The sequence below is a fragment of the Molothrus ater genome, chromosome 35 (genome assembly GCF_012460135.2).
Source record: "Molothrus ater isolate BHLD 08-10-18 breed brown headed cowbird chromosome 35, BPBGC_Mater_1.1, whole genome shotgun sequence".
NCBI lineage: Eukaryota > Metazoa > Chordata > Aves > Passeriformes > Icteridae > Molothrus > Molothrus ater.
This window is the reverse complement of record NC_071662.1, coordinates 269867-294227: the sequence shown is the minus strand read 5'-3', so window position 1 is coordinate 294227 and position 24361 is coordinate 269867. Positions and strand designations below refer to the sequence as shown.

The 24361-nt window shown below is 51.0% G+C and overlaps 1 protein-coding gene across 1 annotated transcript in view; it reads left to right on the top strand.

Annotated features, from left to right (window-relative positions):
- Nucleotides 1–24361, top strand: part of LOC118700706 (zinc finger protein 268-like) — a 260704-nt gene that overhangs the window by 175691 nt on the left and 60652 nt on the right. The window contains 1 exon segment of the mRNA XM_036405302.1: nucleotides 5651–5656. Within this exon segment, the coding sequence (XP_036261195.1) occupies nucleotides 5651–5656 (6 nt within the window).

Below are 24361 nucleotides of genomic sequence, written 5' to 3'. Positions count from 1 at the left end.
CAGCAATGAGAAACTTTTGATAAGATAACCATAAACAAGAAGCTGAAGTCTGAAAAAGTCCTGTGCGTGTCCTTATACCTGGCACAGAACTGCTACTGGAGAGTTTCCCTCATCCAGGGAGGCCCCAGAAAGGCCCAACATAAAACAAACCTCAATGACTGGTGCCCCAACAATGTTTGTAATAAGTTGGCTTTTTTCCATAAAGTTGTTTACTGAAGGGTGTTGGCCTAATTGGCCAATCATGTGAAATGTTTTGATTAAATGACCAATGAGGTCCACCTGTAGAAAACCAAGATATAAAAGAAGAGGAATAAAAAAACAGGTGGTTTTAACACTTAGCCTTCTGATCTGAGTCTGTGTCATCTCTGACTCAAAGGTGACATTTGGGAATCTGTGGGGGCTATTGGGGCTCCTTTCTGTATTTTGTGACCCAACAGAAGCTTCTCTAGTAAACACTGCCTGAAGCTCCCACTGTGGCCATGACAGGAACCCTTGTGAGTGTCTGGGACATCCCGGCTCTTTGGCAGCCTGGGGACTCCTGGGATGTCACTGTGGAGCCCCTGTGAGTGCCTGTGACAGATGGGTGCCTTTGCAGCCCAAGGTGCCCTGGGATGTCACCATGGAATGGCTGTGACTGCCTCTGACCACAGGGCTCTTTACCATCCCAGAAAGCCCTGGGAGGTCTCCATGGAGCCCCTGTCTCTGCCTGTGACATTCCAGCTCTGGAAGAGCCTGGAGACTCTTGGAAAGTCCCCATGGAACACCTCTGAGGGCCTGTGACAAATCTGATCCTTAGAAGGCAACCATCCCAACCACCTGTTGCTATGCTTAGTTTCCATGGCAACCATCACCAGCCCCCTGTTGCTATGGTAAGTTTCCATGGAAACCATCACCAGAAGCCTGTTGCTATGCTCAGTTTCCATGGAACCATCGCCAGCCCCCTGTTGCTATGGTCAGTTTCCATGGCAACCATCACCCGCCCCCTGTTGCCATGCTCAGTCCCTTGGCAGCTCCATGGAGACCCCATGCCAGGGGTGGTTGCCATGGACACCAGCTCAGGCCTGCGGCCAGAGCCCGTTGCCATGGCAACCATTGGCAGCCCCATCCCCAGGCTGATGGGATCCCAGAAGCACAGAATTGGCTGAGCTGGGAGGGACCCATCAGGATCCTCCAGTCCAACTGCTGGCCCTGCACAGGACACCCCAACAGTGCCAGCCTGGGCCTGGCAGCGCTGGCCAAACGCTGCTGCAGCTCAGAGAGCCCTGGAGCTGGGACCCTTCCCTGGGGAGCCTGGCCAGGGCCCCAGCAGCCTCTGGGCAAAAACCTTTTCCTGACATCCAGCCTGAGCCTGCCCCGACTCAGCTGCAGCCGCTCCCTCCACTCCTGTCCCTGGGCACCAGAGGGAAGAGGTTCCCACAGCCCCAGCCAGGGACCCGCTCCCAAGGCTGCTGCCATGGCCACCAGGGCTGCCACCAGCTGGGATGCTCGGTTTCCACGGGCAGGGCTTCAGGCAATGGGATTCCCCAATTTCCTGCTCCCGCTAAAACCGCGCTGCCCTCGCTGCGCTCCCACCTCCCATGGAAAGCACAAAAGGCAAAGATCCCGGGCTGGGATAAGAACAATTTATTGGGAACAGCAACGAGATAAGGAACTAATGGAACAGAAACAATATTGATAACAGAAGGGATAAGTAAAAAGCTCTAGCAGCCTGCCCCCCACCCCAAGAGTTTCCAACCAATTTTTTCCTCTACTTTCTACATCCTATGTCTTAGCAAAAGTGCTTTCTGCCAGCACAGTGGAGACAGACTGTGCTGTTTCATTTTAGTTAAATGGTCTGCTGTTTCACCCCTTGAAAATGTTCAGTTTATTCCAAGCCTGTGACCCTCCCCTGAAGTATCATGTATCTGTAATCCCACTGACCCGAGTTTTATTCCTCACCTACTTTGAATCTCGCTGTTAAGATGTGCAAGGGAGACCAGACTGTCTCTTGGCCCATTTCTCCCTTTCTCACCCTCCCTCTCTTCTCCCTCAGAAACCATGCTGCTCCTGGGGTGGCACCCCCAATAAACCCTCCTATAATTATCATACTCAGAAGCCTTGTGGAGTCTCCTTGCCTGCCTGCCTGCTACCAGCGAACATAAAGCTAAGGGGGCCCCCGAGGACTCCGCAGGGATCCTCAAAACAAACCGCAAGAGCCAAGCTGCTTGCTGAAACCCTGAACTTCAGTGCTCTTGAGAACAACACTTGGAAATCCCACTGGAATCAGCATTTCTTACAGGGATTGGCATTTGCTGAGGAATGGCTTACACTGCTCATCCTCTTGGCAGCTCACCTGGGCCTTGTGATAGAAAGAAGGAAGCTAAGTGAGTCTGTGGAGTTTCCTGGCAGGAACAAAGCCTTGGGAGAGCAAGCAGCATTCTCAGGCTGCTCTCAGGGGAAAATCCCAACAAGCTGAAGACACCTGGCTAAAGGGGTGAATAGCATTGTGAGCTATGCTGGCCTGCAATAGCAAGGTCCTGGACATGAAGGTAAGGGGCACAGTGTCCTCGTGTCCTGTTTCTGCATCTTTCTGGGAAGCAGAGGAATCCTGCCTCCGCCTGTGAGGAATTCAGCCTGGGAACTAATAGTTCCCTTCTGGTTTGGCTTTTGCCTTTTTTTCTTTTGGACAGCATTGCTTTGTAACATCAGCTGAGCCTGCTCCCAGGGTGCCTGAGTGGACCCTGTCAGCAAAGGAAGTGCAGGAAGCCTGGAGAGGAGGCACCTGTGCTTGAGGAGGCTTTGTGGCCTGCTAGCTCAGCACAGGACTGGGAATGAAAACAGCTAAATCCTGCACTCCATGGGAAGGTTCCCTTGCCGGTCAGCGTGCGCTGAAGCGAAGCTTTGCCCTGGCGCTGTGCCTTGCGGACGGACAGTCCCGTTGGTGGCTGCGCAGCTGCCCGAGGCTCTCCTCCCTCACAGAGGGGCCCCGGCCCGCCCCGGGCGCCCCCTGGCGGCTGCCCCGCCCCGCCCGCCCCGCGCAGGGGCGCTCCCTTTTCATGGCGCCGCCCAGCGGCAGCCGCCCCTCACTGCAGGCAAGGAGGAGGGACCGGCCCCTGCTGCTCCTCCTGTCACGTGTCTCCTTTCTTTTCCAAGAGACAGGAAGGCTCCAAAGGAAGCGTTTTCCAGCTGTGTCCCTCTGCTTTACTTGCTGGGGGCCGACAGTCTCCCTGAAGGTGGCCCTAGTGCATCCATAAGTTCTGGTGCAGGAAAAGGCCCCTTCCTTCTCCCACCAGCTGTCATTACTGCCTCAAAAGCACCGCCCAGCTCTGGAAGGAGAAACAGCCCAAGGCACAGTGGTGCCATCCCTGCTCAGCCGGGGCTTTCTGGCACAGCAGCAGCAGCAGCAGCAGCAACAGCAGCAGCAGCAGCAGGGCTTGCCTTGGCTTCACCTGGGAAGCCAGAAGCCTCTGTAAATCAGCATGTTCCCAGGCTGCATCAGCTCCTGCTGCTGGGTGAATCCTACTAGCTCTGATAATTTCCAAAAGGTTATAAAGGCAGCAGTGTAGACATACATGCAGAGCAACCAGCATCCAATAAATGTGTGAGAAGTTTCCCCACAGAAAGGAAAAGAAAAATGTGTCCTGGGAGCAAGATCTCAAGAAGAAATGATTGAGATTTGCAGTTATACACAGATTTGTTGCGGCATGTCTGCAACTAGCCTCTGTGAGTGAGCTGCACTCCCAGAGCCCAGAGCACGCTTGCTTAAACTGCTGAGGAATGAGGCAAGAGACGGGTCTTTGTGTTGAACTCCAGACATTGTTTATTGCACTGAAGAGGGTCTAGGGACAGAGACAAAATGGGGCCGAGGACACAGGGTTTTATATGGGAGGAATAAGGCGTGGAGCAACACAGTAAGCCAGGACCAATAGGTGACAAGTGAGGGGAGAACATTCTAGGGTGTGTACCTAGAAGGAAAAAATGGCAGTTGAACTGGGTGATACCAACAAAACCTGCTGCATCAGCATGAGCCTGCAAATGCCCATGGACGAGACTATTGCCTTCTGAGAAGTATCTCTCTTTGACCTTGGTCATCTTTGCCCTGAGGTTAAAGTTCCAATGGTAGGCCCCTAGGCTTCCACACAGATTTAAGGTGCAACCATGATACTGTAAAAAAGGGAAGAAAATTCACCTTTCTGAAGAGGCAAGCTCCTCATTGTATCATGTGCACAGCCAGCCTTTATCAAAATCAAAGGGTAAAAAGAGGGTTACTCCAAGAGGTATGACTTCAATCTAGTTCTCTGCAAATTTCTTATATGTGTTGGGATAAATTACTGTTCCTTTCCTGTGGCCTTGCAAGAGGAGGAGAATAATAGTAATAGTAATAGTAATGATGATTTTATATATATATATATATAAAAATATATATATTTATATATATAAAATCATCATTATTAATACTATTATATATATATATAGTATGCACAATAAATTATGCATTAAAATGGAAGTACTTAGATAATCAGGCAGTATTTGCAATTTGTAGACTATTGATTCCATAGCATGTTTGAAGAAACGATCTTAATTCTGTTGTAATAACTTTTAACTGACGTGGAATGAAGATTGAGTATTGTACTGATGAACTCTGTGAGCTTACTTAGGTTGCACCAGTGGAAGAACAATTTTGTTTAAAATGTGATGTAAATTACATACGACTTTGAAACACAACGATGTTTTGTCCTTGTCATTTTAGAACAAAATTGTTCTTGCTCAAAATTCTGTTTATTAGGCAATGTAATGGTGTCCATTTGGATACATAAAAATTTAAAAGTCAGCTCCATTGCAACAACATATTCATTCAAATACTGGTTTAGGGAATGTTGCTGCCTTAGTGCAGCATAAATGACCACATTAGTTAAAAGTCAACCAATCAACAAATTCAGCTTTAAGTTATCATACAACTGCTGTTGTACAATTCTTTCAGGATCTTTTGCTGGTCACCGTGACTTTGAGAAATGTTAAAAGTCTCTTTCCTCAGCTTGAGTGCTTGAAGAATGAGTCGGAGCTTTTCAGTTCTTGGTCTCAAGGTTGTTTATTGCGTCTTATCTATAAAAAATTTTCTCTTACTCTGCTGAGCTCTGTCCAGCAGGACAGTTCTAGGCACACTGCCTGCCCCCAGGGTGGTGTTATGTCTTTATACTAAAAACTACATATATCATGTTTACAATCACTTTCTAATACTTATCATCTATGTTGACAGTGAGCTTCTACTCTAAACAAATCTAAAAGTGCCAACATCACAGCAGAAGATGGAGGCCAAGAAGAAGAAGAAGAAAGGCTGGAAACACCCAGATCCCTCCGTCTTGCCTCCTGAACTCCCATTCTAGAAACCCCAAAATCTACTTTTCCACTCTGTGATAACTTGACTATTACTTTACCTAAAGTGTTGTGGCTTGCTGATCTTCATATAGGGTTCAAAATTTGCTCCATGGGTCATAATCAAAACTACAGGTGTTGTGGGCTCCGTGCCAGGGCTTCTGAGCCTCCTGGCAAGGGTCTTGGCCATTCTGGACAGCTAGAGAGATGTCCTATGTTCCCACACAATTCTAGCAGGATTTTCTTTTTCTCCTATTCTGCTACTTTTTGTGACATTTGCTTTAGGACTCTGCTCTAGCAGGATGTTGATGACAGCTTCTAGTATTCTCTGCCTGGCATGCCTTCACAAAGATAAAGCTATGTGCTGGCAGAACTGGAGTGAAGCGGGGAAAGAAGAACTGTGCTAGATGGATTTGTTGTTGATCTGTGCATTGCGTGTATTACCACCTAGCAGAATACACGGTTTAAGACATTGCATGATGCCTCTCTTTCCCCATGTTGATTTCATTTTACACCCTGCTCCATTTACTTCATGCTTTTCCTTCCTAGTTCACTCCATATTCTACTTTTTCCCCAGTGCACCCGACACCATTTTCGACTCCTTCTTTTTCTCTTCACAACAGATCCAGACTAAGACCGTGGCACAGTGTGTGGAGTACTACTACTCCTGGAAAAAGGAGCATAAACTTGCCAGCACTCTGGCTCAAGTGAGGGGCAAGAAAATCGAGACGTGCCAGGAAGGTCGAGAAACTGGCAGAAGGGGAGAAAAGCTGCTGGCGAGCCATGCCAGATGCCCCTTTGCCAGGATCACATCGTCCCATGCGCTGGGAAAGGCACAGCAGATGCTGCCCGGGGCTTCCTTGTGCTGCTGCCCTGAAGTATGCAATTCTGGAGCCTAACTTTGACCCAAGGAAGCAGCAGCGCCACCAAAATGGGCTTTGACTCTCTACAGATGGGCTTCTCAAGGGCTGGCACCCTCGCTGACTCCAATCAGACCCTTAATTCCCCACTGCTTGCTGACATCAGCAATCCAGGCTGCCTTTGTGGATATGCTGCAGATTTTCAGGGAGTTTTTCTAGCATCGCAGCATACTCCCCAAGAAGGAGCTGCCGGTGCCGTGGCTCCCCTAAAACTTTCCTTACCGGCAAAGAGCAATTTGCTTCACATCATGTGAGAGAGAGAGAGAGAGAGAGACAGGGAGGGAGATTATTTTGGGGACTAGAAAATGGCTAACCATGTGTCTACCCTAATTGGACTGAATTTAAATGCCATTGCCTAGACATTTGTGGAGGAAAAGCAGAGAGAAATAGATGTTAGGCAGAAAGGTAGAAATAAGAAATGTAGAGCTCTAAATAGGCAGGTATTTATCCCACCCCTTTGGCCTGGAGAAAAGAGGAGTATTTTCCTCCAAGCTCTGGGTTGGCAGCCCGCCGCAGCCCATTGGCAAAGGCAGCCGTTTTCTCAGCTCTTGAGGGTCTGGAAGGATTTGCTTAAGCCGATAGATTTTTGTGCTGGATGCTCTGGTTTCCAGCTTTGTGAGAGGAAGGAAGCATTGATAAGGACTCTTTGATTTCCAGAGTGTGGGCAAAGCAAAGAGGAGGAAAAGCCCTCCCAGAAAGGAGAACGGGGAGACAGGGAAGAGAAGCCGCAAGAGGGCTCGCAGCGCCGAGTGTCCCTGCTGCCAAGCGCGCCAGCCGCCCCGCTCGGCGGGAGGCCCCTTTCCCTGCGGGCAGTGCAAACGGTGCGTAAGTTCCTCCTCTTTCTGCTCAAAGCTGCGCCTTTGGACTAAAACAGGCTGACCCTTTTCAAAGGCACCGCAGGGGAAGCTGGGGGCACTTGCAGCATCGCCCCCGGCAGCCGTGGTCAAGCTTAACACCCACCTCAAACCCAAAGAGCTTAGGTAAAACCCAGCCTTCACAATGAAACCTTGCCGTGCCCCAACAAGACACAGTTCATACAAGTAGGAATAGATCCATCAAAGCTTGGTTTGATGCTGCAGATCAAATTCAAAAGAGGATGCAGCAAAAGGAGGAAGACGTTTCAAGGCATTGAAAGTAGAACCATCAGACTCATGGTGCTGATCAATTCACAAATGTGCCACTGCCCGAAAAGACAGAAATTCCTACTCAAACGGAGATCTCGGCACTTGGTTTCATGGTGTGTACTAAAGTGAGCAATGGATGGTTTGTTTCCTATCTTGCAGGGTGTTTGAAACTGTGAAGGAAAGGAACAACCACAGGAGAAGACATCGGCCTCGGAAGGCAGCAGAGCCTCTCGCCAAGAAGAAAAGACTTTGAAATTAGACAACCCTGCAGGTTGTCCAGGGCTAGCAAGAGTTAGGTATCAATAGGACTAGATAGGAATAGGACTGTTTTTTAAGCTTTTAGGGTAGTTTAATCTTCTACTTAGTTAGTTGACATGATAGGAATCTCCTCAATTTAGTTGTTAAGATCCATTAGTATTATTTAAGATTCATTAGTTTTATTAGATTTATCAATAAATTTCAAAGGTTGGGTGTTGTCTATGCTCTGCCTTTTGTCATTTTTGCCTTTGTTGAGAGCCAATGGGTCTTTATCATTAAACCAAAGTTTGTTCCATTTTGTCTTTCTGTCTGTATGAAAACACTCCGGCAATGTTTGTTCCATTTGCCTGGTGTTGCAAAGACGGCACTTGCCCTGAGAGAAGAATCTGGGCAGGCGCCACCTCCCCCAGGCCCAGCCCCTTGCTCAGCTGGCAGGACTTACTGAGGTGTGTCTCCTTTACTGCCAGTGAAATAAGGCTGGGGCGTCTGCCTTTGATTCCTCAACATCTCAGCTGGGAGTGGAAAGGGAGGCTTTGTTTAATTCACGGAATTGGATCTAGATGAGTGGTCTGGTCTCACCATATTTTCTGGCATAAAAGCAGCGGCTTTAGTCCTTTTTGGAGCCCAGCAACATAACTTTGTTTCATTTTGGGGGACTGATGAAGCTGACCACCTTGGAGGACGTTTCTAAGCCCTCCGATTCTATCCAATTCCTATCGGCATGCGCCACAAAGGCATGGCTAGTTCAGTTTCAGTTTCTCTCGAAAGGACCAGTGTCCCGCTCTGGGCCTCCAGCAATCTCCTTAGCTAAAGCAGAGCGGGTGTGATCATTATCCTCTGACTTCTCACAGCTCGGGCACTTGCGCCAAAGAAGAATCAAAGGCACTCTTTCTTCGAGGCCAGCAAATGGCCCTGCCTAGCAAGGCTTTGGTGGCAGGGGCTGTGGAGGGTGGAGAGGGGGCGAGGGAGGGGGCAATTGCCAGGCTGCTTCTGGGAAGCCGAGGGAAGCTTGCCCTTGTCTGATGGAGGCGGTGCAGGTGGGCTTTGGATGCTACAAAGTATCTGCCTTGCAGTGGGACTTGTTCCAGCTGCCCCCTCAGTTTGCTGGCCAGTGGCTAACGTGCAGGCTGGGAAGGAAGCAAGATTGGGACTGAAGCAAGATTTGCTTTTCCTTAACGACAGGCAGGAAAGCAGCAAAGCTGCCTGGGTTTTGTCATATCTGGGATCTAGGCATTAAAACCAATGTGAAGGCCAGCAGTGTGGAAAGGGAATTCTGTTAGTGTTGCTTTCTTAGAGGAATGGCAGAGTCTTTTGGGGACAAACACCGAGCTTCTCCAAGGGAGCTGGAAGAGGGCTATAGAAATTCTGCATGAATGTTTGCTAGAGAAATGCCCGTGTGCTGTCCCTGTGTGTGTGTGTGTGTCCCCATCAGTTGCCCTGAAAAACATCCTGTTTCTCCAAGTTTCAAGGGAGGAGTGATGAGGTGAGAGACCAGCTCAGAGGCCCAAAGGAGGGAAAACATGCAGTGACATTACTGGGCAGCAAAAGGAGACTTGAGAAAGGGGGCAGGATGAATGGCTCCACTTTGAGAGGAAGCTCTGGAGTTGGCTCTGCGCTGGACAACTTGCAAATTCCAGCTCCTCTCAGAGCTGGAGGAGAGCCAGTGGGAGGAGCCCTTCTGGTTCTCCAGGGCAGGAGATGAGGTCTGGGCCCTTGCACAGAGGCAGGCTCCTGTGCACGTTCAGCTGGAGGCACCTTGCAGAGAAGCACCGGGAAGACCCAGGGCTGTCCCTGCACTGCTTTTGCCCGTCTCATCAGACGACTGAGGAGAAAAGGCCCCATGGGAAGCTTCTCAGAGCAAACTTGCAGCAGAAGGAGTACAAGGGCCAGAGGCGGCCCATGCCTCTTTCTGTCCCATGGCTGCCCTGGGGTTCTAGATGGAATGTTGGGCTGTGCCCATAGCAACTGTCGTTGTCTCCTGCTCCTGCGGCCCTTGCTGGAACGCTGGTGGAGCAGCGCTGGAGCAGCAGCTGCAGGATCAGCTCCTGGGCTGTCCCTGACCAGCCGCCTTCTGCACTCAGCGCCAGACCCGGCCTCTGCACCGACGTCCTGGTCTCCTCGTCTGCCTCCGGGCATCCCCAGAGCACTTGGGAACCGTCCAAGGTAAGAAAATCCCCGTTTGCCCTCAAAGCACTAGCACAGGGGCAGGAGGCTCCAGCTGCCTCTCCCACCAAGCACGACACACAGGCTGCGTGCTCACTTTCCCCAGACGAGCTTCCACGTGAAAGCAGGCTGCAGCTTCTGAAGGAATCATGTTGCCTCCAGGGGAAACACAGACCTTTCCATAGAGGACCTAGAGAGGTGTCCCAGTGCAGTTGCAGATCCTCGTCCACGGATGACCTGATTAAAAGTTCTTGGCACCCATTTCAGTCCTCAAACTATCTTGTGCTGACCCCAAAACAAATTGTTTGTGGCTGAGCACTTCAGGGCTTCAGTGTCAACAAATCCCCTTATGCCCTGACTCTGCTCACACCCGCTCCAAAGCTTCAAACACCAGAATGATGGCACTTCTCCTCTGGCATCCCTGTCGTTCAGGGCATAGAAGCATTTGACTGGGCTTCTCCTCAAACACAGGCTTTCAACTTCAAAAACCATCTGGGATCAGCAATTCTTATATACTGACGTAGTTCCATGGCTTATAGATCCATGCTATTTTAATATCTTTATAGATTCTTTTTCCAGTGCACGTAGGGCTGGTTCTACCTCATGCTCAGGGGCGGCCGTCAAATGCCATCTCCTCAAGAGCACAATCACAGTAGCACAGAATTTCCTGGCTTGGAAGGGATTCTCAAAGATCACTGAGCCCAAGTCCAGGGCCTGCCCAGGGCAGCCTCAACAATCACAGCCTGTGCCCAAGAGCAGTGTCCAAACACTTTTGGAGCTCAGTCAGGCTTGGTGCTGTGCCCCCTTCCCTGGGGAGGCTGTTGCAGTGCCCAAGCAGCCTCTGGCTGAAGAACCTTTTCCTTCTATCCAACCTAAGCCTGCACTGGCACATCTCCCCTGCCATTGTCTGGGCTCTTCTCAGTGGCCCCGGGAGTGAAGAGAGTAGTGCATGGCCTTGTGCTTGCCCTCCTGAGGAAGCTGCTGACTGCTAGAGGGTCCTGCCTAGGACATTCCATGTCAAAAAGGCGGCAAAGAGAAAGGAGCTGGGACACAGGAGCTCGGGCTTTGCAATGATGAGGATGAGAAGGAAGGATTTTTAACTGGAGCATTGCTTTGATCTCTTTCAGGTGGAAAGGAGAGGCACAATGAAAAGGAAAGCAAGAGCCCAGATTCAGCCGTGAGTTTTGGCATAGGGTTAAAGGACAGCAAACTGGAGGAATGGCGAGGAGGAGAACTGCTCTTTCAGAGTCAGGGTGGCGTTGGTTCAAGCCTGTGGGTGCACAGGAAGGCTCTCTTGACCACTTGCCTTTCTCACCTCCACCTCCTTCTTCCTTTAGACACATCAATGTTGGCAGCGACTTTCAGGCTGAGCTGCCAGAGCTGCAGAGCAGAGCACCAAGTGAGGATGAAGAGCCTGCAACCCTGGTCTGGAAGCCCTGGGGGGAGGATGACTCTGACATGGAAAAACCTGACAGAGGTAGCTTTGCTTCAAGCTTTTCTTCCACCCCTGAGCTACTTGGGTCTTTAAAAGGCTCCTTTTGCGTAAAAAGGCAGCCTTTTTCAGGCTCTGCTTCTCTCCTTGTCTCGCCCGTCTTCCCATGTAGAAGTGTTAGAGGCAAGGAGCAAGAGCAAGCACCTTGCTCTCCAAATTGGTCAGGGCCGTCTGCCACTGGAAGAGCGGAGATTGGCCCCCACTTCTTCTTACAGAAGCTGCTTTGGAGGGAGAGCCAGCACTGCGTGGGCCCTTGGTTCAGCTGGCCCTGGCTTTGCTCTCCTTTTCATACTCTCCAAGCTGCTGTCTTTAGCTCCCGGCCTTTCCTTCTGCCTTGCATGGCAGTCTTTGCCCTTGCTGGCCTCAAGGCTGACTTTCGGTGGGTTTTTTGTTGTGCTTGCAGTAAGAGAACTGTTGGACATGGCCAGCTCCCGTGGCATTCCCGGGGCAGCAGCTAACCTGGAGCGCGCCCTGCACTGCCTGCACCGGGCACGCGGCAGCGTTCCGGTAAGAAGCGGCTGTTTGGGCGCAGAGAAGAGGGCACAGGGAATGCAGAGGGCCCGGGCACTGGGACAGCCTTTCCTGGCTGCTCTTTGAAGAAGGGTCTTAACAGGGAGCAGAGCACTTGCTGCCTGCTGTGTCTCCTCCAGCTGCGTCAGGGCTGAGCCCAAAGGGCTCCAGCAGGGAGAATCTCCCTCCTGGAGGCGGCGGCGGCGGCGGAAGGTCCTGCTGCCTTGTAAATGGCCTGGAGAGCTGGCTTCTCTAAGACATTTGGAGGGGAAATTCCCAGAAGCCTCAGTCAGCTGAGGCCATTCTGGCTGCAGGAGCAGCAAAATCCTTAGGTTGGTGAGCAAAAGGCCACTCTCGGGGACCAGGATCAAAGGGTTGGGCAGCAAAAACCAGGGACTTGGAGCAAATGACAGTGTTTCACCCACATGGGATACAGTCGCTTGAATGTCTGGAGAGGCAAAGTAGCTGCAAGGCAGCACCTGTGATTTTTTGGCTCATTTTTAATGTGGTGGGGCGGCTAAAGCCTCTTCCCTCTTGATCTTGCAGGAGGCTCTGGAGATGCTGCTCTCAGAGGGGCCTGCAACACCTCAAGGCCACCCCATGGCTGATTATCATTACGCAGGTAAGCAAAGCAGAGCTTCTTGCGTCCCTGACAGATGCTGCCGTCCCCTTCATTGTTGTGGCAAGGGTTTCTGCTTAAAGCAATTGTGCTTAACACCAGCACAAGGTCTTGTCTCCTCTGCGGGTGGGGAAGCACCAGCATCTAGTCCTTCAGCTTTACTTCTTTTCCAATCCTTCTCCCCGGGCAATGCCTGCTCTTGTCTTCATGACCTTCTGAGGGAGCAGACACGTACACACACGTGAATGACGGCCTGCCACCATTTTCTTTCGGCAGCCAGTGGGATCTACTTGGTGTGGATCAAGGGATGCGTTTACTACCCGCTGCTTTTTCTTGCCAGGCTCTGATAGATGGACACCTGAGGAGAAGGAGTCCTTCCAAAAGGCTTTCCACACCTACGGCAAGGATTTTCATCTCATCCAGAAGCAGGTAAAGCCACGGGACATTCTTTACCCGAGCAGATCGTCAGGAGGAAAGCTTGGTTATTTCTGGGAACAAGCCCTGGGCTTCAGTCTCTCTCTTCTCAAGTACCAAGTATCTTCAAGAAGTAACAAAAGGGGACATCAAAAGCCTGTGTCAAAAGGATGATCCTGCCTCTCCAGCCCTTTTCTCCAAGCTCTTTTGGAAGATGAAGCTTTCTTCTGTCAGACTTGTCGCACAGGTCTGCTGCTGCTTCCACAAGACGGTGTGCTGGCATAACTGGAGGGAAGCGGGGAAAGAAGAACTGTGCTAGATGGATTTGTTGTTGATCTGTGCATTGCGTGTATTACCACCTAGCAGAATACACGGTTTAAGACATTGCATGATGCCTCTCTTTCCCCATGTTGATTTCATTTTACACCCTGCTCCATTTACTTCATGCTTTTCCTTCCTAGTTCACTCCATATTCTACTTTTTCCCCAGTGCACCCGACACCATTTTCGACTCCTTCTTTTTCTCTTCACAACAGATCCAGACTAAGACCGTGGCACAGTGTGTGGAGTACTACTACTCCTGGAAAAAGGAGCATAAACTTGCCAGCACTCTTGCTCAGGTGAGGGGCAAGAAAATCGAGACGTGCCAGGAAGGTCGAGAAACTGGCAGAAGGGGAGAAAAGCTGCTGGCGAGCCATGCCAGACGCCCCTTTGCCAGGATCACATCGTCCCATGCGCTGGGAAAGGCACAGCAGATGCTGCCCGGGGCTTCCTTGTGCTGCTGCCCTGAAGTATGCAATTCTGGAGCCTAACTTTGACCCAAGGAAGCAGCAGCGCCACCAAAATGGGCTTTGACTCTCTACAGATGGGCTTCTCAAGGGCTGGCACCCTCGCTGACTCCAATCAGACCCTTAATTCCCCACTGCTTGCTGACATCAGCAATCCAGGCTGCCTTTGTGGATATGCTGCAGATTTTCAGGGAGTTTTTCTAGCATCGCAGCATACTCCCCAAGAAGGAGCTGCCGGTGCCGTGGCTCCCCTAAAACTTTCCTTACCGGCAAAGAGCAATTTGCTTCACATCATGTGAGAGAGAGAGAGAGAGAGAGAGACAGGGAGGGAGATTATTTTGGGGACTAGAAAATGGCTAACCATGTGTCTACCCTAATTGGACTGAATTTAAATGCCATTGCCTAGACATTTGTGGAGGAAAAGCAGAGAGAAATAGATGTTAGGCAGAAAGGTAGAAATAAGAAATGTAGAGCTCTAAATAGGCAGGTATTTATCCCACCCCTTTGGCCTGTAGAAAAGAGGAGTATTTTCCTCCAAGCTCTGGGTTGGCAGCCCGCCGCAGCCCATTGGCAAAGGCAGCCGTTTTCTCAGCTCTTGAGGGTCTGGAAGGATTTGCTTAGGCCGATAGATTTTTGTGCTGGATGCTCTGGTTTCCAGCTTTGTGAGAGGAAGGAAGCATTGATAAGGACTCTTTGATTTCCAGAGTGTGGGCAAAGCAAAGAGGAGGAAAAGCCCTCCCAGAAAGGAGAACGGGGAGACAGGGAAGAGAAGCCGCAAGAGGGCTCGCAGCGCCGAGTGTCCCTGCTGCCAAGCGCGCCAGCCGCCCCGCTCGGCGGGAGGCCCCTTTCCCTGCGGGCAGTGCAAACGGTGCGTAAGTTCCTCCTCTTTCTGCTCAAAGCTGCGCCTTTGGACTAAAACGGGCTGACCCTTTTCAAAGGCACCGCAGGGGAAGCTGGGGGCACTTGCAGCATCGCCCCCGGCAGCCGTGGTCAAGCTTAACACCCACCTCAAACCCAAAGAGCTTAGGTAAAACCCAGCCTTCACAATGAAACCTTGCCGTGCCCCAACAAGACACAGTTCATACAAGTAGGAATAGATCCATCAAAGCTTGGTTTGATGCTGCTGATCAAATTCAAAAGAGGATGCAGCAAAAGGAGGAAGACATTTCAAGGCATTGAAAGTAGAACCATCAGACTCATGGTGCTGATCAATTCACAAATGTGCCACTGCCCGAAAAGACAGAAATTCCTACTCAAACGGAGATCTCGGCACTTGGTTTCATGGTGTGTACTAAAGTGAGCAATGGATGGTTTGTTTCCTATCTTGCAGGGTGTTTGAAACCGTGAAGGAAAGGAACAACCACAGGAGAAGACATCGGCCTCGGAAGGCAGCAGAGCCTCTCGCCAAGAAGAAAAGACCAAATTAGACAACCCTGCAGGTTGTCCAGGGCTAGCAAGAGTTAGGTATCAATAGGACTAGATAGGAATAGGACTGTTTTTTAAGCTTTTAGGGTAGTTTAATCTTCTACTTAGTTAGTTGACATGATAGGAATCTCCTCAATTTAGTCGTTAAGATCCATTAGTATTATTCAAGATTCAATAGTTTTATTAGATTTATCAATAAATTTCAAAGGTTGGGTGTTGTCTATGCTCTGCCTTTTGTCATTTTGCCTTTGTTGAGAGCCAATGGGTCTTTATCATTAAACCAAAGTTTGTTCCATTTTGTCTTTCTGTCTGTATGAAAACACTCCGGCAATGTTTGTTCCATTTGCCTGGTGTTGCAAAGACGGCACTTGCCCTGAGAGAAGAATCTGGGCAGGCGCCACCTCCCCCAGGCCCAGCCCCTTGCTCAGCTGGCAGGACTTACTGAGGTGTGTCTCCTTTACTGCCAGTGAAATAAGGCTGGGGCTTCAGCCTTTGATTCCTCAACATCTCAGCTGGGAGTGGAAAGGGAGGCTTTGTTTAATTCACGGAATTGGATCTAGATGAGTGGTCTGGTCTCACCATATTTTCTGGCATAAAAGCAGCGGCTTTAGTCCTTTTTGGAGCCCAGCAACATAACTTTGTTTCATTTTGGGGGACTGATGGAGCTGACCACCTTGGAGGACGTTTCTAAGCCCTCCGATTCTATCCAATTCCTATCGGCATGCGCCACAAAGGCATGGCTAGTTCAGTTTCAGTTTCTCTCGAAAGGACCAGTGTCCCGCTCTGGGCCTCCAGCAATCTCCTTAGCTAAAGCAGAGCGGGTGTGATCATTATCCTCTGACTTCTCACAGCTCGGGCACTTGCGCCAAAGAAGAATCAAAGGCACTCTTTCTTCGAGGCCAGCAAATGGCCCTGCCTAGCAAGGCTTTGGTGGCAGGGGCTGTGGAGGGTGGAGAGGGGGCGAGGGAGGGGGCAATTGCCAGGCTGCTTCTGGGAAGCCGAGGGAAGCTTGCCCTTGTCTGATGGAGGCGGTGCAGGTGGGCTTTGGATGCTACAAAGTATCTGCCTTGCAGTGGGACTTGTTCCAGCTGCCCCCTCAGTTTGCTGGCCAGTGGCTAACGTGCAGGCTGGGAAGGAAGCAAGATTGGGACTGAAGCAAGATTTGCTTTTCCTTAACGACAGGCAGGAAAGCAGCAAAGCTGCCTGGGTTTTGTCATATCTGGGATCTAGGCATTAAAACCAATGTGAAGGCCAGCAGTGTGGAAAGGGAATTCTGTTAGTGTTGCTTTCTTAGAGGAATGGCAGAGTCTTTTGGGGACAAACACCGAGCTTCTCCAAGGGAGCTGGAAGAGGGCTATAGAAATTCTGCATGAATGTTTGCTAGAGAAATGCCCGTGTGCTGTCCCTGTGTGTGTGTGTGTGTCCCCATCAGTTGCCCTGAAAAACATCCTGTTTCTCCAAGTTTCAAGGGAGGAGTGATGAGGTGAGAGACCAGCTCAGAGGCCCAAAGGAGGGAAAACATGCAGTGACATTATTGGGCAGCAAAAGGAGACTTGAGAAAGGGGGCAGGATGAATGGCTCCACTTTGAGAGGAAGCTCTGGAGTTGGCTCTGCGCTGGACAACTTGCAAATTCCAGCTCCTCTCAGAGCTGGAGGAGAGCCAGTGGGAGGAGCCCTTCTGGTTCTCCAGGGCAGGAGATGAGGTCTGGGCCCTTGCACAGAGGCAGGCTCCTGTGCACGTTCAGCTGGAGGCACCTTGCAGAGAAGCACCGGGAAGACCCAGGGCTGTCCCTGCACTGCTTTTGCCCGTCTCATCAGACGACTGAGGAGAAAAGGCCCCATGGGAAGCTTCTCAGAGCAAACTTGCAGCAGAAGAAGTACAAGGGCCAGAGGCGGCCCATGCCTCTTTCTGTCCCATGGCTGCCCTGGGGTTCTAGATGGAATGTTGGGCTGTGCCCATAGCAACTGTCGTTGTCTCCTGCTCCTGCGGCCCTTGCTGGAACGCTGGTGGAGCAGCGCTGGAGCAGCAGCTGCAGGATCAGCTCCTGGGCTGTCCCTGACCAGCCGCCTTCTGCACTCAGCGCCAGACCCGGCCTCTGCACCGACGTCCTGGTCTCCTCGTCTGCCTCCGGGCATCCCCAGAGCACTTGGGAACCGTCCAAGGTAAGAAAATCCCCGTTTGCCCTCAAAGCACTAGCACAGGGGCAGGAGGCTCCAGCTGCCTCTCCCACCAAGCACGACACACAGGCTGCGTGCTCACTTTCCCCAGACGAGCTTCCACGTGAAAGCAGGCTGCAGCTTCTGAAGGAATCATGTTGCCTCCAGGGGAAACACAGACCTTTCCATAGAGGACCTAGAGAGGTGTCCCAGTGCAGTTGCAGATCCTCGTCCACGGATGACCTGATTAAAAGTTCTTGGCACCCATTTCAGTCCTCAAACTATCTTGTGCTGACCCCAAAACAAATTGTTTGTGGCTGAGCACTTCAGGGCTTCAGTGTCAACAAATCCCCTTATGCCCTGACTCTGCTCACACCCGCTCCAAAGCTTCAAACACCAGAATGATGGCACTTCTCCTCTGGCATCCCTGTCGTTCAGGGCATAGAAGCATTTGACTGGGCTTCTCCTCAAACACAGGCTTTCAACTTCAAAAACCATCTGGGATCAGCAATTCTTATATACTGACGTAGTTCCATGGCTTATAGATCCATGCTATTTTAATATCTTTATAGATTCTTTTTCCAGTGCACGTAGGGCTGGTTCTACCTCATGCTCAGGGGCGGCCGTCAAATGCCATCTCCTCAAGAGCACAATCACAGTAGCACAGAATTTCCTGGCTTGGAAGGGATTCTCAAAGATCACTGAGCCCAAGTCCAGGGCCTGCCCAGGGCAGCCTCAACAATCACAGCCTGTGCCCAAGAGCAGTGTCCAAACACTTTTGGAGCTCAGTCAGGCTTGGTGCTGTGCCCCCTTCCCTGGGGAGGCTGTTGCAGTGCCCAAGCAGCCTCTGGCTGAAGAACCTTTTCCTTCTATCCAACCTAAGCCTGCACTGGCACATCTCCCCTGCCATTGTCTGGGCTCTTCTCAGTGGCCCCGGGAGTGAAGAGAGTAGTGCATGGCCTTGTGCTTGCCCTCCTGAGGAAGCTGCTGACTGCTAGAGGGTCCTGCCTAGGACATTCCATGTCAAAAAGGCGGCAATGACAGCAAAGAGAAAGGAGCTGGGACACAGGAGCTCGGGCTTTGCAATGATGAGGATGAGAAGGAAGGATTTTTAACTGGAGCATTGCTTTGATCTCTTTCAGGTGGAAAGGAGAGGCACAATGAAAAGGAAAGCAAGAGCCCAGATTCAGCCGTGAGTTTTGGCATAGGGTTAAAGGACAGCAAACTGGAGGAATGGCGAGGAGGAGAACTGCTCTTTCAGAGTCAGGGTGGCATTGGTTCAAGCCTGTGGGTGCACAGGAAGGCTCTCTTGACCACTTGCCTTTCTCACCTCCACCTCCTTCTTCCTTTAGACACATCAATGTTGGCAGCGACTTTCAGGCTGAGCTGCCAGAGCTGCAGAGCAGAGCACCAAGTGAGGATGAAGAGCCTGCAACCCTGGTCTGGAAGCCCTGGGGGGAGGATGACTCTGACATGGAAAAACCTGACAGAGGTAGCTTTGCTTCAAGCTTTTCTTCCACCCCTGAGCTACTTGGGTCTTTAAAAGGCTCCTTTTGCGTAAAAAGGCAGCCTTTTGCAGGCTCTGCTTCTCTCCTTGTCTCGCCCATCTTCCCATGTAGAAGTGTTAGAGGCAAGGAGAAAGAGCAAGCACCTTGCTCTCCAAATTGGTCAGGGCCGTCTGCCACTGGAAGAGCGGAGATTGGCCCCCACTTCTTCTTACAGAAGCTGCTTTGGAGGGAGAGCCAGCACTGCGTGGGCCCTTGGTTCAGCTGGCCCTGGCTTTGCTCTCCTTTTCATACTCTCCAAGCTGCTGTCTTTAGCTCCCGGCCTTTCCTTCTGCCTTGCATGGCAGTCTTTGCCCTTGCTGGCCTCAAGGCTGACTTTCGGTGGGTTTTTTGTTGTGCTTGCAGTAAGAGAACTGTTGGACATGGCCAGCTCCCGTGGCATTCCCGGGGCAGCAGCTAACCTGGAGCGCGCCCTGCACTGCCTGCACCGGGCACGCGGCAGCGTTCCGGTAAGAAGCGGCTGTTTGGGCGCAGAGAAGAGGGCACAGGGAATGCAGAGGGCCCGGGCACTGGGACAGCCTTTCCTGGCTGCTCTTTGAAGAAGGGTCTTAACAGGGAGCAGAGCACTTGCTGCCTGCTGTGTCTCCTCCAGCTGCGTCAGGGCTGAGCCCAAAGGGCTCCAGCAGGGAGAATCTCCCTCCTGGAGGCGGCGGCGGCGGCGGAAGGTCCTGCTGCCTTGTAAATGGCCTGGAGAGCTGGCTTCTCTAAGACATTTGGAGGGGAAATTCCCAGAAGCCTCAGTCAGCTGAGGCCATTCTGGCTGCAGGAGCAGCAAAATCCTTAGGTTGGTGAGCAAAAGGCCACTCTCGGGGACCAGGATCAAAGGGTTGGGCAGCAAAAACCAGGGACTTGGAGCAAATGACAGTGTTTCACCCACATGGGATACAGTCGCTTGAATGTCTGGAGAGGCAAAGTAGCTGCAAGGCAGCACCTGTGATTTTTTGGCTCATTTTTAATGTGGTGGGGCGGCTAAAGCCTCTTCCCTCTTGATCTTGCAGGAGGCTCTGGAGATGCTGCTCTCAGAGGGGCCTGCAACACCTCAAGGCCACCCCATGGCTGATTATCATTACGCAGGTAAGCAAAGCAGAGCTTCTTGCGTCCCTGACAGATGCTGCCGTCCCCTTCATTGTTGTGGCAAGGGTTTCTGCTTAAAGCAATTGTGCTTAACACCAGCACAAGGTCTTGTCTCCTCTGCGGGTGGGGAAGCACCAGCATCTAGTCCTTCAGCTTTACTTCTTTTCCAATCCTTCTCCCCGGGCAATGCCTGCTCTTGTCTTCATGACCTTCTGAGGGAGCAGACACGTACACACACGTGAATGACGGCCTGCCACCATTTTCTTTCGGCAGCCAGTGGGATCTACTTGGTGTGGATCAAGGGATGCGTTTACTACCCGCTGCTTTTTCTTGCCAGGCTCTGATAGATGGACACCTGAGGAGAAGGAGTCCTTCCAAAAGGCTTTCCACACCTACGGCAAGGATTTTCATCTCATCCAGAAGCAGGTAAAGCCACGGGACATTCTTTACCCGAGCAGATCGTCAGGAGGAAAGCTTGGTTATTTCTGGGAACAAGCCCTGGGCTTCAGTCTCTCTCTTCTCAAGTACCAAGTATCTTCAAGAAGTAACAAAAGGGGACATCAAAAGCCTGTGTCAAAAGGATGATCCTGCCTCTCCAGCCCTTTTCTCCAAGCTCTTTTGGAAGATGAAGCTTTCTTCTGTCAGACTTGTCGCACAGGTCTGCTGCTGCTTCCACAAGACGGTGTGCTGGCATAACTGGAGGGAAGCGGGGAAAGAAGAACTGTGCTAGATGGATTTGTTGTTGATCTGTGCATTGCGTGTATTACCACCTAGCAGAATACACGGTTTAAGACATTGCATGATGCCTCTCTTTCCCCATGTTGATTTCATTTTACACCCTGCTCCATTTACTTCATGCTTTTCCTTCCTAGTTCACTCCATATTCTACTTTTTCCCCAGTGCACCCGACACCATTTTCGACTCCTTCTTTTTCTCTTCACAACAGATCCAGACTAAGACCGTGGCACAGTGTGTGGAGTACTACTACTCCTGGAAAAAGGAGCATAAACTTGCCAGCACTCTGGCTCAGGTGAGGGGCAAGAAAATCGAGACGTGCCAGGAAGGTCGAGAAACTGGCAGAAGGGGAGAAAAGCTGCTGGCGAGCCATGCCAGACGCCCCTTTGCCAGGATCACATCGTCCCATGCGCTGGGAAAGGCACAGCAGATGCTGCCCGGGGCTTCCTTGTGCTGCTGCCCTGAAGTATGCAATTCTGGAGCCTAACTTTGACCCAAGGAAGCAGCAGCGCCACCAAAATGGGCTTTGACTCTCTACAGATGGGCTTCTCAAGGGCTGGCACCCTCGCTGACTCCAATCAGACCCTTAATTCCCCACTGCTTGCTGACATCAGCAATCCAGGCTGCCTTTGTGGATATGCTGCAGATTTTCAGGGAGTTTTTCTAGCATCGCAGCATACTCCCCAAGAAGGAGCTGCCGGTGCCGTGGCTCCCCTAAAACTTTCCTTACCGGCAAAGAGCAATTTGCTTCACATCATGTGAGAGAGAGAGAGAGAGAGAGAGACAGGGAGGGAGATTATTTTGGGGACTAGAAAATGGCTAACCATGTGTCTACCCTAATTGGACTGAATTTAAATGCCATTGCCTAGACATTTGTGGAGGAAAAGCAGAGAGAAATAGATGTTAGGCAGAAAGGTAGAAATAAGAAATGTAGAGCTCTAAATAGGCAGGTATTTATCCCACCCCTTTGGCCTGTAGAAAAGAGGAGTATTTTCCTCCAAGCTCTGGGTTGGCAGCCCGCCGCAGCCCATTGGCAAAGGCAGCCGTTTTCTCAGCTCTTGAGGGTCTGGAAGGATTTGCTTAGGCCGATAGATTTTTGTGCTGGATGCTCTGGTTTCCAGCTTTGTGAGAGGAAGGAAGCATTGATAAGGACTCTTTGATTTCCAGAGTGTGGGCAAAGCAAAGAGGAGGAAAAGCCCTCCCAGAAAGGAGAACGGGGAGACAGGGAAGAGAAGCCGCAAGAGGGCTCGCAGCGCCGAGTGTCCCTGCTGCCAAGCGCGCCAGCCGCCCCGCTCGGCGGGAGGCCCCTTTCCCTGCGGGCAGTGCAAACGGTGCGTAAGTTCCTCCTCTTTCTGCTCAAAGCTGCGCCTTTGGACTAAAACAGGCTGACCCTTTTCAAAGGCACCGCAGGGGAAGCTGGGGGCACTTGCAGCATCGCCCCCGGCAGCCGTGGTCAAGCTTAACACCCACCTCAAACCCAAAGAGCTTAGGTAAAACCCAGCCTTCACAATGAAACCTTGCCGTGCCCCAACAAGACACAGTTCATACAAGTAGGAATAGATCCATCAAAGCTTGGTTTGATGCTGCTGATCAAATTCAAAAGAGGATGCAGCAAAAGGAGGAAGACATTTCAAGGCATTGAAAGTAGAACCATCAGACTCATGGTGCTGATCAATTCACAAATGTGCCACTGCCCGAAAAGACAGAAATTCCTACTCAAACGGAGATCTCGGCACTTGGTTTCATGGTGTGTACTAAAGTGAGCAATGGATGGTTTGTTTCCTATCTTGCAGGGTGTTTGAAACCGTGAAGGAAAGGAACAACCACAGGAGAAGACATCGGCCTCGGAAGGCAGCAGAGCCTCTCGCCAAGAAGAAAAGACCAAATTAGACAACCCTGCAGGTTGTCCAGGGCTAGCAAGAGTTAGGTATCAATAGGACTAGATAGGAATAGGACTGTTTTTTAAGCTTTTAGGGTAGTTTAATCTTCTACTTAGTTAGTTGACATGATAGGAATCTCCTCAATTTAGTCGTTAAGATCCATTAGTATTATTCAAGATTCAATAGTTTTATTAGATTTATCAATAAATTTCAAAGGTTGGGTGTTGTCTATGCTCTGCCTTTTGTCATTTTGCCTTTGTTGAGAGCCAATGGGTCTTTATCATTAAACCAAAGTTTGTTCCATTTTGTCTTTCTGTCTGTATGAAAACACTCTGGCAATGTTTGTTCCATTTGCCTGGTGTTGCAAAGACGGCACTTGCCCTGAGAGAAGAATCTGGGCAGGCGCCACCTCCCCCGGGCCCAGCCCCTTGCTCAGCTGGCAGGACTTACTGAGGTGTGTCTCCTTTACTGCCAGTGAAATAAGGCTGGGGCTTCAGCCTTTGATTCCTCAACATCTCAGCTGGGAGTGGAAAGGGAGGCTTTGTTTAATTCACGGAATTGGATCTAGATGAGTGGTCTGGTCTCACCATATTTTCTGGCATAAAAGCAGCGGCTTTAGTCCTTTTTGGAGCCCAGCAACATAACTTTGTTTCATTTTGGGGGACTGATGGAGCTGACCACCTTGGAGGACGTTTCTAAGCCCTCCGATTCTATCCAATTCCTATCCGCATGCGCCACAAAGGCATGGCTAGTTCAGTTTCAGTTTCTCTCGAAAGGACCAGTGTCCCGCTCTGGGCCTCCAGCAATCTCCTTAGCTAAAGCAGAGCGGGTGTGATCATTATCCTCTGACTTCTCACAGCTCGGGCACTTGCGCCAAAGAAGAATCAAAGGCACTCTTTCTTCGAGGCCAGCAAATGGCCCTGCCTAGCAAGGCTTTGGTGGCAGGGGCTGTGGAGGGTGGAGAGGGGGCGAGGGAGGGGGCAATTGCCAGGCTGCTTCTGGGAAGCCGAGGGAAGCTTGCCCTTGTCTGATGGAGGCGGTGCAGGTGGGCTTTGGATGCTACAAAGTATCTGCCTTGCAGTGGGACTTGTTCCAGCTGCCCCCTCAGTTTGCTGGCCAGTGGCTAACGTGCAGGCTGGGAAGGAAGCAAGATTGGGACTGAAGCAAGATTTGCTTTTCCTTAACGACAGGCAGGAAAGCAGCAAAGCTGCCTGGGTTTTGTCATATCTGGGATCTAGGCATTAAAACCAATGTGAAGGCCAGCAGTGTGGAAAGGGAATTCTGTTAGTGTTGCTTTCTTAGAGGAATGGCAGAGTCTTTTGGGGACAAACACCGAGCTTCTCCAAGGGAGCTGGAAGAGGGCTATAGAAATTCTGCATGAATGTTTGCTAGAGAAATGCCCGTGTGCTGTCCCTGTGTGTGTGTGTGTGTGTCCCCATCAGTTGCCCTGAAAAACATCCTGTTTCTCCAAGTTTCAAGGGAGGAGTGATGAGGTGAGAGACCAGCTCAGAGGCCCAAAGGAGGGAAAACATGCAGTGACATTATTGGGCAGCAAAAGGAGAATTGAGAAAGGGGGCAGGATGAATGGCTCCACTTTGAGAGGAAGCTCTGGAGTTGGCTCTGCGCTGGACAACTTGCAAATTCCAGCTCCTCTCAGAGCTGGAGGAGAGCCAGTGGGAGGAGCCCTTCTGGTTCTCCAGGGCAGGAGATGAGGTCTGGGCCCTTGCACAGAGGCAGGCTCCTGTGCACGTTCAGCTGGAGGCACCTTGCAGAGAAGCACCGGGAAGACCCAGGGCTGTCCCTGCACTGCTTTTGCCCGTCTCATCAGACGACTGAGGAGAAAAGGCCCCATGGGAAGCTTCTCAGAGCAAACTTGCAGCAGAAGA